At 41.5% G+C, this 13,610-nt stretch overlaps 2 protein-coding genes across 2 annotated transcripts; both read right to left on the minus strand.

The window, feature by feature from the left end:
• Positions 1-214: 214 nt before the first annotated feature.
• orc2 (origin recognition complex, subunit 2) lies at positions 215-5,806 on the minus strand. Its single transcript, XM_085378133.1, has 16 exons — positions 5,743-5,806; positions 5,432-5,503; positions 5,181-5,339; positions 4,510-4,596; positions 4,298-4,387; positions 4,175-4,206; positions 4,022-4,079; positions 3,619-3,929; positions 3,419-3,528; positions 3,204-3,336; positions 3,016-3,112; positions 2,795-2,941; positions 2,546-2,717; positions 580-641; positions 387-505; positions 215-298 (listed from the first exon to the last, which is right to left on the minus strand). The coding sequence occupies exons 2-16, from the start codon at positions 5,499-5,501 to the stop codon at positions 215-217; spliced, it is 1,731 nt and encodes a 576-aa protein (XP_085234259.1). The 5' UTR covers positions 5,502-5,503; positions 5,743-5,806.
• A 358-nt stretch (positions 5,807-6,164) lies between these two features.
• On the minus strand, positions 6,165-10,095 carry LOC146613896 (D-serine dehydratase). The gene is made up of 10 exons (XM_085378149.1): positions 10,035-10,095; positions 9,313-9,468; positions 9,085-9,214; positions 8,604-8,754; positions 8,318-8,498; positions 7,789-7,907; positions 7,181-7,307; positions 6,970-7,032; positions 6,767-6,872; positions 6,165-6,675 (listed from the first exon to the last, which is right to left on the minus strand). The coding sequence occupies exons 2-10, from the start codon at positions 9,456-9,458 to the stop codon at positions 6,586-6,588; spliced, it is 1,113 nt and encodes a 370-aa protein (XP_085234275.1). The 5' UTR covers positions 9,459-9,468; positions 10,035-10,095; the 3' UTR covers positions 6,165-6,585.
• Between the last annotated feature and the right edge of the window lie 3,515 nt (positions 10,096-13,610).

A 13,610-nucleotide genomic window follows, 5' to 3' on the forward strand; every position in this document is an offset into this window, starting at 1 on the left:
TTTCTGTAAAGAAAATAAACAGCAATGCATTAACTTTAAATGTTTTTATTTACATAGATGTTGGCTGTATACGTGAATGTCAGAGGTGCAAAAAATACATTTAATCTATAATTTAAACTGTTCAGAACCCTGGGGCTCACATCTTATTCCAATGTAACTGTGCTGCTGCACATCTGCGGGAAGAGATGATTCATAAGTCTGAAGTCTCGTCCACTCAGTCACCCTCTTCGTTCTCCAGGAAATCCATCAGTGTGCTTGCATCCACAGCAACAATCAGGTACTCTACTCCATCTGCTCCCTGAAGCAAAGCAAATAAATGTGATAAGCCCCAGGTACTGCAGACACTTAATGAATGAGAGTTGGGGAATTCTAAAGTGGAAGTCCACCTTGCGTGTCCGTATCAGTTTGTGGTCTCTGAACTCTGTCAGCTGAGTCCTCAGCGTGAGGTCAGAGTTCACCAAGAATGCCTCTCGACATCGCTGGTAGAAATCCTGGAATGACAATCCTGCACAGAGGACAAACTGTGATTACAAACTGCGCTAGAAAACGGGGACATAAAAGCCGAATGTGAATGCGCACCTGCGTATGAAGGATTATCTTTGTTTTCCAGCTGGAACTTGACCAGCAGTTTAAAGATTCCTCTGCAAAAAGAAAAACAAGCAGTTGAGTTTTCCCCCCCCAACAGCTCTGTACATAATGAGAGAGGTCAGACTCAAACAGAATTTAGAACAGAAATGAGTGAATAAAGTCACAGCAAAGACAATGGTTGTCCAAAAGAAACAATATCATTCTCAACAACAAACAACCATATTCCCTATGAGTATATACTTACTATTTTTCTTGGCTTCAGTGTCCTGGTAGAAAAACACTTGCTGTGTTGTCACTCTTGAAATAAAAGTTTCATAAACTCTTTGAAAAGCTACAAGTTTTGAAGCACTTCTCACAATAAGATTTGACTGTCGAGTCTGTACATGCAGTTTTTTGAAACTGGTCTGGGCCCATCTAAGACCACAGGTGAAAACACCTGTTGACCTTCTGCAGTTTGCACACAGACCAAATCTGGGAGTGGATGAATGATTGCAATCATCTATATTTACTCGCAACTAGATAATAACAGCTGCGTGGTGAAGATAACCTTTTTTTGATTTCTCAAGTGCCTTTAATATGTTTCAGCCACTGCTACTCAGAGACAAGCTACAGGAAATGTCAGGAAACACGTTCATCTCATCCCAGCCTGTGACTGCTGACCGAGGCTTTGGTTCAATCATCTTTGCAGAATTGCTGTAATTCAGTCAGGTAATTTCACAGCATCTGTATCGGATTCATGTCAGTCTTCATTTTGTTTTTCTGAAGCCATTCAGATGTGGACTTGCTGGTGTGTTTTGGATCATTATCCTGCTGCAGATCCCAAGTGCTCTTCAGCTTGAGGTCATGAAAAGATGGCCGGACATTCTCCTTCAGTATGTTTTGGTACACAGCAGAATTTATGGTTCCATTTACCACAGCAAGTCTTTCAGGTCCTGAGGCAGCAAAACAGCCCCAGAGGATCACACTTCCACCACCATATTTTACTGTTGGTATGATTTTCCTTTTCTGATATGTTGTGTTACTTTTACACCAGATGTAATGGAACACACACCTTCCAGAAAAGTTAAACTTTTGTCTTTTCAGTCCACAGAGTATTTTTCCAAAAGTCTTGGGGATCATCTGGGAAAACTGAAACAAGCCTTTACGTTCCTTTTATTCAGCAGAGGTTTTCGTCTTGGAGCTCTGCCATGCAGCCCATTTTTGCCCAGTCTCTTCCTTATGGTGGAGTCATGAACACTGACCTAACCTGAGGCAAGTGAGGCCTGCAGTTCTTTGGATGTTGTTCTGGGATCTTTTGTGACCTCTTGGATGCGGTGCTCTTGGGGTAATTTTGGTAGGCCGGCCACTCCTGGGAGGGTTCACCACTGTTCCATGTTTTTTTGCCATTTGTGGATAACAGCTCTCACTGTGGTTCGCTGGAGTCCCACAGGTCCCACCTCTTCCAGACAGAGATCTGAATTATTTCATTTCTCATTTGTTCCTGAATTTCCTTGGATTGTGGCGTGATGACTGGCTTTTGAGGATCTTCTAGTCTGCTCCACATTGTCAGGAAGGTCCTATTTAAGTGGGTTTGGATTTTTCCCCTTAATAAAGAAAACCTTTATTTTGAAAGTGCATTTTGTATTTACCTGTTTTATCTTTGTCTAATATTTAAATTTGTTTTATGATCTGAAAACTTTAAGTGGGACAAACATATAAATAGGAAACTAGGAAGAGGGCAAACACTTTTTACACCACTGTATTAGTGATGGGCAGGAGTGCAAAACACTATTGGATGACTTTGTGGAGTGGACTAGGAGGAATCACAAGGAAGCTAATATGCGAGCTAACATTTCTCATCTGATGTCATATTTAGATCCTAGTATTTCAATAACTCATTAAGCTCCTCCCATGGCTCTCTCCTTGTTCATTTAGACAGAAGATTAAAAACAACTACCCAGTAGGTCTTTGGAGTTACCTTGCATTGGGTGTTAAGCTGCGAAGCACATGTGTGAGGGAGGACAGAGCCAGAGCGCCAGTCTGCTGCACCAGGAGGGAGTTTTCATACGATGTCTCCTCCGAGTAGTGCTGGAACGTCACACATTCCCACCACAGCCAGTTAAACTGGCTCTGCTTCAACTGGTCCCACACTGAAAACAAGCAGGATGTATTCAGGATAGATTTCGACAGAATTACCACCTCAGTGCAGACTATTATGAACACCCACCCAGTGGAGCATTGATGTGGTCTAAAGAAGCCACCATGTGCAAGTTTGGCAGGGATGCCAGCTGCCCCAGTGCACTCTGGGTCTTCTCTCCTCGCAGCGTGGGTCCGTCTATATTATGGATGAGCAGGTACACGTGCAGATCTGGGCCTGTGAGGACATCGGTGTAAAACATGCGGTACAACCACACATGCTTGGGATGCACAGGAGTTTGATGGGCTTACTGTCTTTTAAGGTCTGGGAGATAAACTGGATCTGGTCCGAGGGGGTTCGGAAAGTTCCCTGGTGATCCAGAACCTCACACGTCAGCGCGTTTAATATCTGTGAGAATTTAATTTTCATGATCAGGGATATTTATTTTATTATGCAATTTATGCAAAATATTTTCGTGTGTGTGTGTGTGTATACTGACTGATTTAAGAGTAATGGAAGGGAAAAATCCATTAACCACAAGGTGAATTTCTTGCGACAGATGAGACTCCCTGAAGTCTTCCAGCAGAGCTTTTTTGCTTCCCAGACCATAGACCAGCACGCTGAATCCCAGCCTACACACAGACCGGCACAGACACTTTGTACTGCTCTTAAAACACCAGAAAATGCACACAACTACGTTGCAACCTCACTTACTGTAACTGTAACATCCATTTGCTAAAGTGGATTCTGTGTTTGTCGTGCAGCTGCTGGATCTCTTTTGAGTAGCAGGATTGTTTTCCCTCCAGAAGTCGGACCAACGTTTCCTACAAAAACAAAAATAAAGATAAATTCACACTAAATCTATTAGGAAAGCAGCTCATTTACAATGTTTCAAAATGCAGTTAAAAACAAACCCTGTCAAGTTTAGGGGTGTTTAAACGCTCCAGAGTTCGGTCTGACGTCAACACTTTCGAGCTGCCGTGAGCTTCGAAGTACTCCTCAACCATACTGGGCTGGTTCTGAGGTTCAGGCGTGCTCTTGCTCTTCTTGGCAGGAGTCTTGTAGAGAGCTGCTGATAAACCTTTACTGGGTGTTCTCGGGGTGGTCACGTTCTCTTTATCCTCTTTCTTTCCTTTCTGCTCTTCCTCCAGCCCATCTTCATCCTCCTCCTCACCCGAGTCAGAGGGTGAAAGCTCGCTGTCGCTGTCTGACCGCAAGCTTGGAGCTAAAAAAACAAACAAACAAACAAAACATTTAGATTAGAGGAAAGGTGAAATTTCACTTAGAATGAATTGAATTATTCCCAGTCAGACTCACTTGCTATTCTCTTCCTGAGCCTGTGTGGTGTTGTAGAGACAAACTGGACCTTTTTGCTCTGCCATTAAGTAAAAATAAAATAAAATTCTTAAGTTGGCACCAGAGGTTGCTGGCTTTGGACTTTAAGAAGTTTAAAGGTTTCTATGGTCTCACCTTCTGTGGTGTTCTGCTTTCGCCTCTAAGGTCTGAAATAGAAGAAAAGAAAATACTTAACTGTGAGAAAATGAGCAGAAAGATGAATATACGGAAAAGATGATGAACGTTTATTGTACTCACTCCGCCCCGTTCGACTGGGGGTTGAGGGTTCAAAGTTTGGGGTCGCGCTGAAGCTCACGCTTTTTCCAGGAGTCCGAGCCAGCTCACTTGCTGTTTATGAAAAATGTGCAACACAAAATGAGCATATACGATGTCTAAAGAAAGAACTGGAAGGAGATGTATAATATGCAAATGTTTTCCGATCTATGTGAGAAGACAATGGAGGCTCTCACCGGTTTGGGCCATGCTGTGGCTGCGTTTGACTTTCTGAAAGGTAAAGATGGAGGATCCAGCCACTCTTGACAAGCCATCTTCATCTTCTGTAAATCCAAGAGAAAACTGGTCATTTTAAAATGAATTTAAACAAGAAAGAAAGAAAAAGCCTCAGATATTTTCATGCATTTATACGAAGCTAAAAATTTCACAGTATTATGAATGTTCAAATTTCCCACCAAAAATTATATGCCTATATGCCAGTATTGATAAGCATATAATATGTCAATATCAGCAATATAGTCCATCTTACAAACACACTTAATGTGTGCAATGGAGTGAAACTGAGGTGTACAGAAAGTCTCCTGCCATAATCATAAGTACCTCTGTGACAGGAATATTTTTTACAAGGCTTTTGTAGGGATTTGAGCTAACTATATGCAGTCTCTGTCACTAAGTTGAATTTCAGCTGGTGAACCAGCACTTGCTAAATTCCACATTTGTACTTTGCCTGACTGTGTAGATGTAGAAAATCGGGCAACGTCTGTCTGCATTTTTCCAAACGTATTTGGGTAAATCTACAAAGAGCAGTAAAGAGCTGAGTCAGCAGCATCGTCAGCTGATCACGGTCTGTCTGCAAAGAAAACAAACCTCCCGGTGAAGAAAGTCATTACCCCTGCTCAGCACTCACCTTCTGCGTTATCTGTTCCTAAAGCTTGGACATAATCCTGCTCATCGTGGACTCCATTTTCATCTCCATCATGTTCCGCATCCTCTCTGCATCCCCGTCGTCCAGCCGGGCTCTTAAACTTTACCATCTTCTGAACGGACCCGGCGATGCTCTGCGCACCTTATGGAGGTACGCACAGTACAGAAAGCAGAGTCAGAGAGACACAGAAGTGCTCGTAAACTAACATTTCTACAGTAGCAGAGCATCTATACCCTCCTGCTTGTCCACGATGTGCTCCAGGACATCGCCATCCCCGATGAACTTCACCTCCAGCACACTCATGACTAAAGATAACAACGACAACCAGCACGACTTTAGTTAGTTGCTCGTAACACTACAACATATAATTTGCTTTTCAGAGGTGTAGATGCTAACGCAGGTTTTCAGTCAGTGCGTTTCTATTCACGAACAGTGAAGGGCGGCCATTCTTCTCAAACAGCGAGAAGCAGCCCTGCTTCAACCAGCGGCCACACGCCGAAAGTCCAAATAAAAACAGAAACGCGTCTAAAGCGACACAACTTACTGTACAGCGTCAGTACCGCCACATGAAAATGTAAACACAACTTTCACACAGTGACAGCAAGGCAGTGTGCTGCTGGGACAAGTTTCCGCGCCATCCCGCTGAAGTTTTTAAACCACGTGACAAGTGAAAGGTCATTCAGTGGCCAACTGGAACGCTGCTTCCAGCTAAAACCACATTTCCCAAAATGCACTTCGAACATCAGCTCAGTCTGTGCGGCTAAAACCCTACAGGGGAAGGGTTTTTACCGACTGATTAATTATTATATTTTCAATAAGTAATGTAGGTTACTATTAATGCGAATGATGTATTTTCTGTAATATTTAAAAAAAACATTTATCACCAAGATATTTTTTGCGTGTCCGTTCAAACGCTGGCACTTATTTATTCATAGATTACAGAAAAATAGAAGATTAAAGGGGACCAAGAAAATCTTTATTTTGATAGAAAAAATAAATCACAAAAGTTTGCAGTTGTATATAAAGGGTCATTCATAAACATTTATTAGCATTGGTATTAACAGCTGATAGCACAAGTGATATGACTTTCTATTAAGTCATCACTAGCTAGGTCTCCTTGCAGACAGTGAAAAACAGGTGCAGAACACAAAAATTAATTTTAAAGACATAACATTAGTGCAACATGGTTTCTGTTACAGTATGAAACTTCTGAAGCCCACAGTGAGAATATTTTCATTAATTATATGTTTTACCATCAAGATGGCACATCTCACTAACAAAGAAGGAATCGCTGTATGTGTTTCTAATGTGTAAATTATTTGGAATGAGTCTCTATATATCTCACTTGTCCCAAAGAGACAAGAAGGGGGAGACATCGTCCAGCTCTTCACCACCCGCGAGTGGGCGTCCACTTCCCTACCAGACGACCCTTGGAGTGTACATGGTACACAGGATGCATCACTGCTGTTGCACATGACTGCAGAAAAAAAGACATTGTCTGACAACAGGAAAATGTACAATAAAACTGATGTGTCAATAAGATGTACTATAAATCATTCAGTACTAACATGGTAGGGAATCAGTGTGAGCAGAGAGCCCAGGGGGTATTTGCTGTAGTCCAGTTGTCCTGAGATGGGCTCCACTCGTCCATGCTCCTGGGTCATAGACAACAACCTGGAGGGACACGGCAGTCACATTTAACATTGGTACTGAGAGTAAAAGAGAAAAAAGATACTAAAATAGACTGAGATTTTTTTCCCCAGAGCATTACTTGAGGTTTGGATGCCCCTCGATCACAGCGTATCCAGTGGGAAGTTTTCCAGCTCCGTCCAAACTGAGAGAGACAAGCAAGAGTAGGTGAAAGGTTAAGTTACATGGTTGTTCCAAAACAGAGCTTACACTGATGATAGCAGGGATGAGTAAAACAAAAAACAGAACTTAGGGGATAGGTATTAGCTCCCATTGAATGAAGTTGAACCCACCTGATTCCAGCCCATCCACAGTCAATCAGGAGCTGGTTCCTGTGTGGACAGTGACCAATGACTCTTGTGAGAACCCTCACAGCCACGTCCTCCATACAGCATGAGCCAATCATAGACTGCTGCACATCTGCATGCCACAAACATGCATTTAAAAGAAATTGTAATTTAAAGGCCCTTTTGAAAAATATATTTTAAGAGTGACATGTCTCCCGACTATTCCTCAGCTCAAAATACCAATAAGGTCATTTATCCTGCCATACCTATAGACTGTTTAATAAACCTCTGCTCCAAACAGGCCGTTTCAGCGCCTGTAGCTTTAAACATTGTCGGGTCCCGAAGTCAACTAGAAACATGTCGGGCAAGTAGACAAAACTACGAGGCAGCTATGTGTCATGACCTTAAGAGGACAGTACTGTCGGGGACTGTTTTTATAGGGCAAAGGGCTCTTTTGATTCTACGCTTCCCATCTGATGTGAAGTCAAAGGGCGTGGTCTTTGTCATGTTTACTGAGTCACGCTGGGAATATTGAATATACACAACAAATAACGAAAAAGTGGATTTTACACGTCACCTTTAAACTAGGAAACAGTGGGTCTATGTGTACACACCATAGAAGACGTAGTTTCCTGGGTGGACCTCGCTCAGCTGCGCCATGTCTTTGACTGGATGGCTACAGGAAGGGGTGGAGCCAATGCTGGACTTACAGATGATGCCAACAGCCCTCAGTCTGACACAAAAAAAATCCCAAAACACACAAACAAAAAACCAGTTGAAAGTTAATGCAGAATTATTCTCCCAGATGGCTCCAAAAGAGAGTCAGTCACACCCATGTGAAAATGCTTAAATTTAGAGCAGAAACATGTTTACAGTCTGGTGCAAAACATGGGATACATCATTTTTAGATATGATGTATGATTTTTTTGTTGCTTCTGGAAACAAAGCTGCATGACTCAATACAAGAAACCTGTGGGCTGTGAAACCAAAACAAAGATGTTAAAACAGCTTATAAAAACTAATTTTCAAGAGTATGAGCAACAGCTGTTATGTCGTGTGCGTTCTTAAATAGCCAGTGAGATAAAATTATTGATTAGAGCAGCTTTAATGAGTCAGTGTATTTTTTTTAAGCTTTCAGCTTACTTTTCCATGAACTGCAGAGTCAGTTTGGTGGTTTCCTGGGCAACAGCCTGTATTTGCTCAACTCCTGTGCAGTAATAGGTATTCCCACAGTGGGCGTACACTCCTGTAAGTTCCACGCCCTCCGTCTTAGCGATGGCTTCAGCCAGTTTGAGCGCTCCTGGCTCCGAGTGCAGGACGCCAGCTATGACAAAGAGCCGACACATGATCAATCCTCGTGTTAACAGAGAAGTGAAGTGTAGCTCAGGCACTTATGATTAAATCTATCGTGGTTTCCCTGCACGTTTACCTCTCCCATTGCCACAGTCGAGTTTGAGCCAGGCGTGCCACTGCCGGCCATCTTTCAGGGGTCTTTTTCGGAGCTGCTCCAAAGCATCAGGATGGTCCAATAAAATCTGGAAGAGATCCAGTCTCTCTGACAGGGCTGCACAACGCTCTACCTAAAGACACACAGAGACATACATTAAAAATGGCACAGAGAGCACAGCTGGGACATTAACAACTAACAAATATAAAAGTGATGAGAAATTATGTCAAAGTAATGGCATAGAACTGGAGCTATTTTACATGCAAGTGCTATGGCGATATACATGTATCATATATTTACATATATGTATTGTTTCTAGTGATAATATTACTAAATATGATTCATACATTTTCAGCAGGCTCAGTTATTAATAATCTATTTTTTCCATTTCTAATGTTTTACAGCTTTTATGATTTCACAGAATATAAAACAAGGACACATTTAAAGTGTGAGCTGAGAGAACCTTATCAAAGGGAATAGAGTAGGCATAGAGGATGTCATCAAATCCATGGTCAGCATAGAAACAGGCCTCTGCCAGGGTGGAAACCACTATGCACCTCTGTGATCCACCCGTCATAATGTCAGCACACTCACTAGACACACACAGAGACCTCATCAGAATCCTGTATACGCAGCAAGTCTGTAAGCATGTGCTGTGTGCGTGTCTATGCATGAGCGTATGAATCCATACAGGGTTTTGTGGGTCTTCATGTGTGGACGAAGCTGGACTCCCAGTTTCTGGCAGCGCTCGATCATCCTCTGGGCATTCCTCTTCGCTTTGTCCACGTCCACCACAAAAGCAGGAGTACACAGGGCTGAGAGAGGATCTCCCTCCATACTGGCAGCACTGGAGTGCACACACACACACACACACACACACACACACACACACACACACACACACACACACACACACACACACACACACACAAAGCACTTCAGATATTTCCCATGCAATTAAATTCTATTGCATGATTGGCTCAACCAGCATATTTCAATAGTTATATTTATAAGTATCTGCTATACATGCACGAATCAGCAAGTAAACTTCATCACACTTGGGTGTAGTTTTGCAACGTCTCTGATTATGTAACGCAGCGCACTTTGAACTTTGACAACACTAACTTAAACTTAAACACTAACTTTACAAATGCACTGCAACTCATCAAATCGTATGTGATCCAATTCACTCTTTAAGCAGTTTTTTATTCCTCCTCTTTTTGGTACTATAAAGACCTTCCGATAATATTATCGTGCATCATAACGATAGATAAATTAAAATCATACTGCTTTCGAATCTGCATAATAGCGTTTGTGAAACAGTGAGGGAACCACCAGCACATTAACAAGCATCGGAAACAACAACAATAACAACAAAAAATGCAGAAAAATGCAGCACAAACCACAGCTTACCTTTTCAAAACAGCGAATTTGTTTTTTCTATGGAAGTTCCGATCACATTACTACGGTGTCCTCGAGGAGTCAAAAATAATGAAAAAAGTACAATCAGGGAGAACCTTTTGCAAATCATAAAATAAATCATAGAAAAAAAAACTAATATAGAAGCATAGTAGCATATAATACAGTAGCAGGAACAGAGCAGGAGGGAAATAGAGAGATAGCGAGCCAGGGACAACAACAAGAGACAACATCGTCACGTTAGAAAGGTATAGTCATCATCCACAACTATTTTCAGTTGCGGATGAAAAAGGATTCAGAAAGTTTATCCATGCAGTGAATCCCATGTTTGCGATTCCAAGCAGGAAAACACTCTCCCAGAAATCATCCCAGACCTATATGACAGAGAATGTGTATCTTCTTCTTGTTTTGCATATTTTAATTTATGTTTTATTGTGCTGTGGTTTGCAGTGTTTTGTGTTGTTTCACTTGAAAATTTATTTAAAAGGAAAAAGCAGAACATTTAAAAGGTTAAAAGTTGAAATGTAATTTTTTTTTTTTGTATTTTATAATTTATTTATTAGATTTTATGTGGAGTGAATAAATAAAAGTATACTTACGGTGGCCCCTAGAGACAAAGCACTTACAAACTCCAAAACACAATGGAAATGCTCCAGGATCATAGTGGCTACACAAGACAGGAAGTACTAACGACCAGATTTGGTGTGGTAGTAACAGGTAAATGGACTTTTTTTTAAAATCATTTGAATATATATGAGTGTTTGTGTATAAATACACAAACAATACACATATGTTTCAATTGTGTAATTTAAGGTAGCTCTGTTTTGAAAGTTCAGTTAATGCAAGCAATGTGTTTTGGAGTCTAAGGTCTGTTAATGGCTGCATCAAAGCATTTTTTTGTTTTTGATGCAAGCTACCCAGAGTCATGCGCCCAGCTTGGGAATTCCTTCACACTGTCATCTATCCCAGGAACAGATGAATCCCAGGAAATGAACCAAATATGATCAAATGAATGAGGGCTCATTTAGCTGTGATGGAAGTGTAAAATGTTGCTCATAAAGGTGCATGAAATGATCTTAGAGGGAGATTCCCTCTTGCCACTTTTCCAAAGTGTTGATGTATGAGATAATCATCAATTCATCAGTTTTTTAAAGTTAAGATTTTTTTAAATGTGATTTAAACCCACACCAAATAGCTTTAAAATCCTTTGTTTAAAGTTAGAATGTGAAGCGACCCCCCCACCCCCCACCACTGCGTTGTTATCGGATTTCCATGATGGCTGGTGAGCTATGCTAATTTAAATGGCACACGGCTATCAGAATGGTCACGTGTCTGTCTTATTAACGAACATTACAGGTGATCACGCGCGGTGAGTTACAGCCAGCAAGGAGTCAGGCAGTTTTTGTGTGCATGTCTGTGCACGTGGACATTTTTATAGCTTTGTTTTGTCTTCACAGAGTCGTTTTCTCATTCATCCAGCGCACCACTCACCCTTTTTATTTATTTATTTATTTATTTATTTATTTATTTATTTATTTATTTATTTATTCTTTAGCTTTTTTAAATGCTGATGGAAATAAAGCATTTGCCAGTTTCCCACAACTGCTTTTACTTTGAAAGCTGGGCCCAGAAGTATTATTTTATCCTGCAGTAATCCACAGGTCACATCGCTGCTTGGTGCCAGAATAATTATGCCGATGCACTAACCAAAAATGAAACTCAATGCTTTACAATCCCGTTGCCTCCAGATATGAAAACAGCCCTTTAGGGTTAAATATTCAAATCTCAGACACGGATTCCCTGTCAGAATAAATATTTCAAGCTTTCTGTTAACCTGTCACCAAATTTACATTTTGAACATTTGATTTTCAGTATGATTGTTCAAATCTATAGATTTTGCATCTCTATCATAGATAGCTTGGCCAATAAAGGCCTGAAACTGTTCCCCAAGTGACTCCCCCCCCCCCCCCCCCAAAAAAAAAAAAACAACAACAACAACAACAAAAAAGCAGCACAGAGAAACCTGCAGCACTTTTGGCAGTAATAACTTGAAGCAATGATGTTCTGTATGATTTTATTGCTGTTTCACATCACTGTGGAGGAATTTTGGTCCACTCTTCTTTACAATGTTGCTTCAGTTTATTGAAGTTTGGGGGTATTTGTTTATGCACATCTCTCTTAAGGTCGCACCAACGGATTTCCATCAGGTTAAGGTCTGAACTTTGTCATTGCATTGAGCTTCTGGAATACTCTTCCCCTGTCAGTGAGGGAAAGTGCAAGTCTCCCTATCTTTAAGAGTCACTTAAAAGGGTGGCTGAGGCACACGCAAACATGTGATCATGTTTAATCATGCTTTATGTTGGACGTGAAAAAGAGTTAGTGTATTACAAAAAGGGAAACAACTATTAGTGTAATGGGTCAGTGCAATATCAGGACAGTCAGGGCATGTGTGGGGTTTGTGCAATATAACTGATGTGTTTCCGTTATTGTTATCTGTATTGTCCTCTGTTTTCCACTCTTCTTGTCATTGTTTGTTCTAATTTAATGTGATCACTGTTTTTGTCCTGTTATTGTTGTCTCTGTATGTTTTTACTAATTTGTGTGTAACACCAACCTGCCAGAGGGTCTGCAGATGGAAATTAGCCCAAGGCTATAATCTGTATTAAACTGATGAGAAGCTGTGTTCACCCCAGAAAGCTCCCAGAAATTTGGGCAAATGTCTGCTGTGAAATTTTTAGCCAAACCAAATTGCAGGTCAGTTTCAAGCTGAAAATTATGCAAGTAGTCCAAACCGTTCCTGAGATGCAGAAATGTTTTCACATACACAAAATTCAACGATTGTGCCTCCAAACAAATTACACTTACAAATGCTTGTACCACAAACGATGAAAACAGGAACTGCAAAGTTGAGACTGAAAAGTGTTACACTTAAAGTGATAATGTGACAGCTAGCCATTCAGCTGACTCATTGGTGACTGTAATAAATGCAGGTTTCATTATAGAAGAATATCGAGGAGAAGACAGATGGCAGGGAGTCAGAAACGGGGGATGAAAGTGCAAGATGTTGAGGACAACTTATGAGCCCAGGCGTCAGGTGTGAACAACAACAATAACTGGGCTGTATTTAGGTGTAGAGATCACATGACCATCAAAGAGCAGTGTAAGAATGGGAGAAGATTAACAGGGGAGCAGAAAAAGAGGTTTATGGACACAAACTGGGAGAGGTGGCACGCTCAGCACATTAGACATTTCTCAGGAGGGTTGAGGACCCTTTTGTGTGAGCGAGGCTTGGGTCCCAGGCGGGGCTCCTGGTTCTTCAGGGATGTGTCATCAGGAAATGAGGAAGGCGTGGGCTCAGGCTCTGAGGGTGCCGAGACAGCAGCGGCAGTGGCAGCGGTTGGCTCTTCCTTGGCTGGTGCATCGGCTAGGGGTGCTGTTTGTCTTTTGCCACAGGCTGGCTGGCTTTGGCTTCGTGAACTTGAGGAACTGAAACAAACACGCTGACACGTGATGTCAAATTGGACACAGCCATCGTGACCTCATCCCCTGGTTATTGCACTCTGTGTTGTG

Source organism: Diplotaxodon limnothrissa, linkage group LG18, assembly GCF_057381915.1.
Source record: "Diplotaxodon limnothrissa isolate DT_005_m linkage group LG18, D_limnothrissa_male_GT1.1, whole genome shotgun sequence".
NCBI classification, from domain to species: Eukaryota; Metazoa; Chordata; class Actinopteri; order Cichliformes; family Cichlidae; genus Diplotaxodon; species Diplotaxodon limnothrissa.

Bases quoted from the DNA above. Each gene is read 5' to 3' on its own strand.
- orc2 (XM_085378133.1), bottom strand. From the start codon at position 5,501: ATGAGTGTGCTGGAGGTGAAGTTCATCGGGGATGGCGATGTCCTGGAG. The intron at 5,340-5,431 runs GTATAGATGCTC...TACCTCCATAAG, and splicing joins CATCGTGGACAAGCAGGAGG to GTGCGCAGAGCATCGCCGGG. The intron at 3,337-3,418 runs GTAAGTGAGGTT...GTCTGTGTGTAG, and splicing joins AAATGGATGTTACAGTTACA to GCTGGGATTCAGCGTGCTGG.
- LOC146613896 (XM_085378149.1), bottom strand. From the start codon at position 9,458: ATGGAGGGAGATCCTCTCTCAGCCCTGTGTACTCCTGCTTTTGTGGTG. The intron at 7,308-7,788 runs GTGTGTACACAT...TGTGGCATGCAG, and splicing joins AGGAAACTACGTCTTCTATG to ATGTGCAGCAGTCTATGATT. The intron at 6,676-6,766 runs GTTAGTACTGAA...TTTTTTCTGCAG, and splicing joins TCACACTGATTCCCTACCAT to TCATGTGCAACAGCAGTGAT.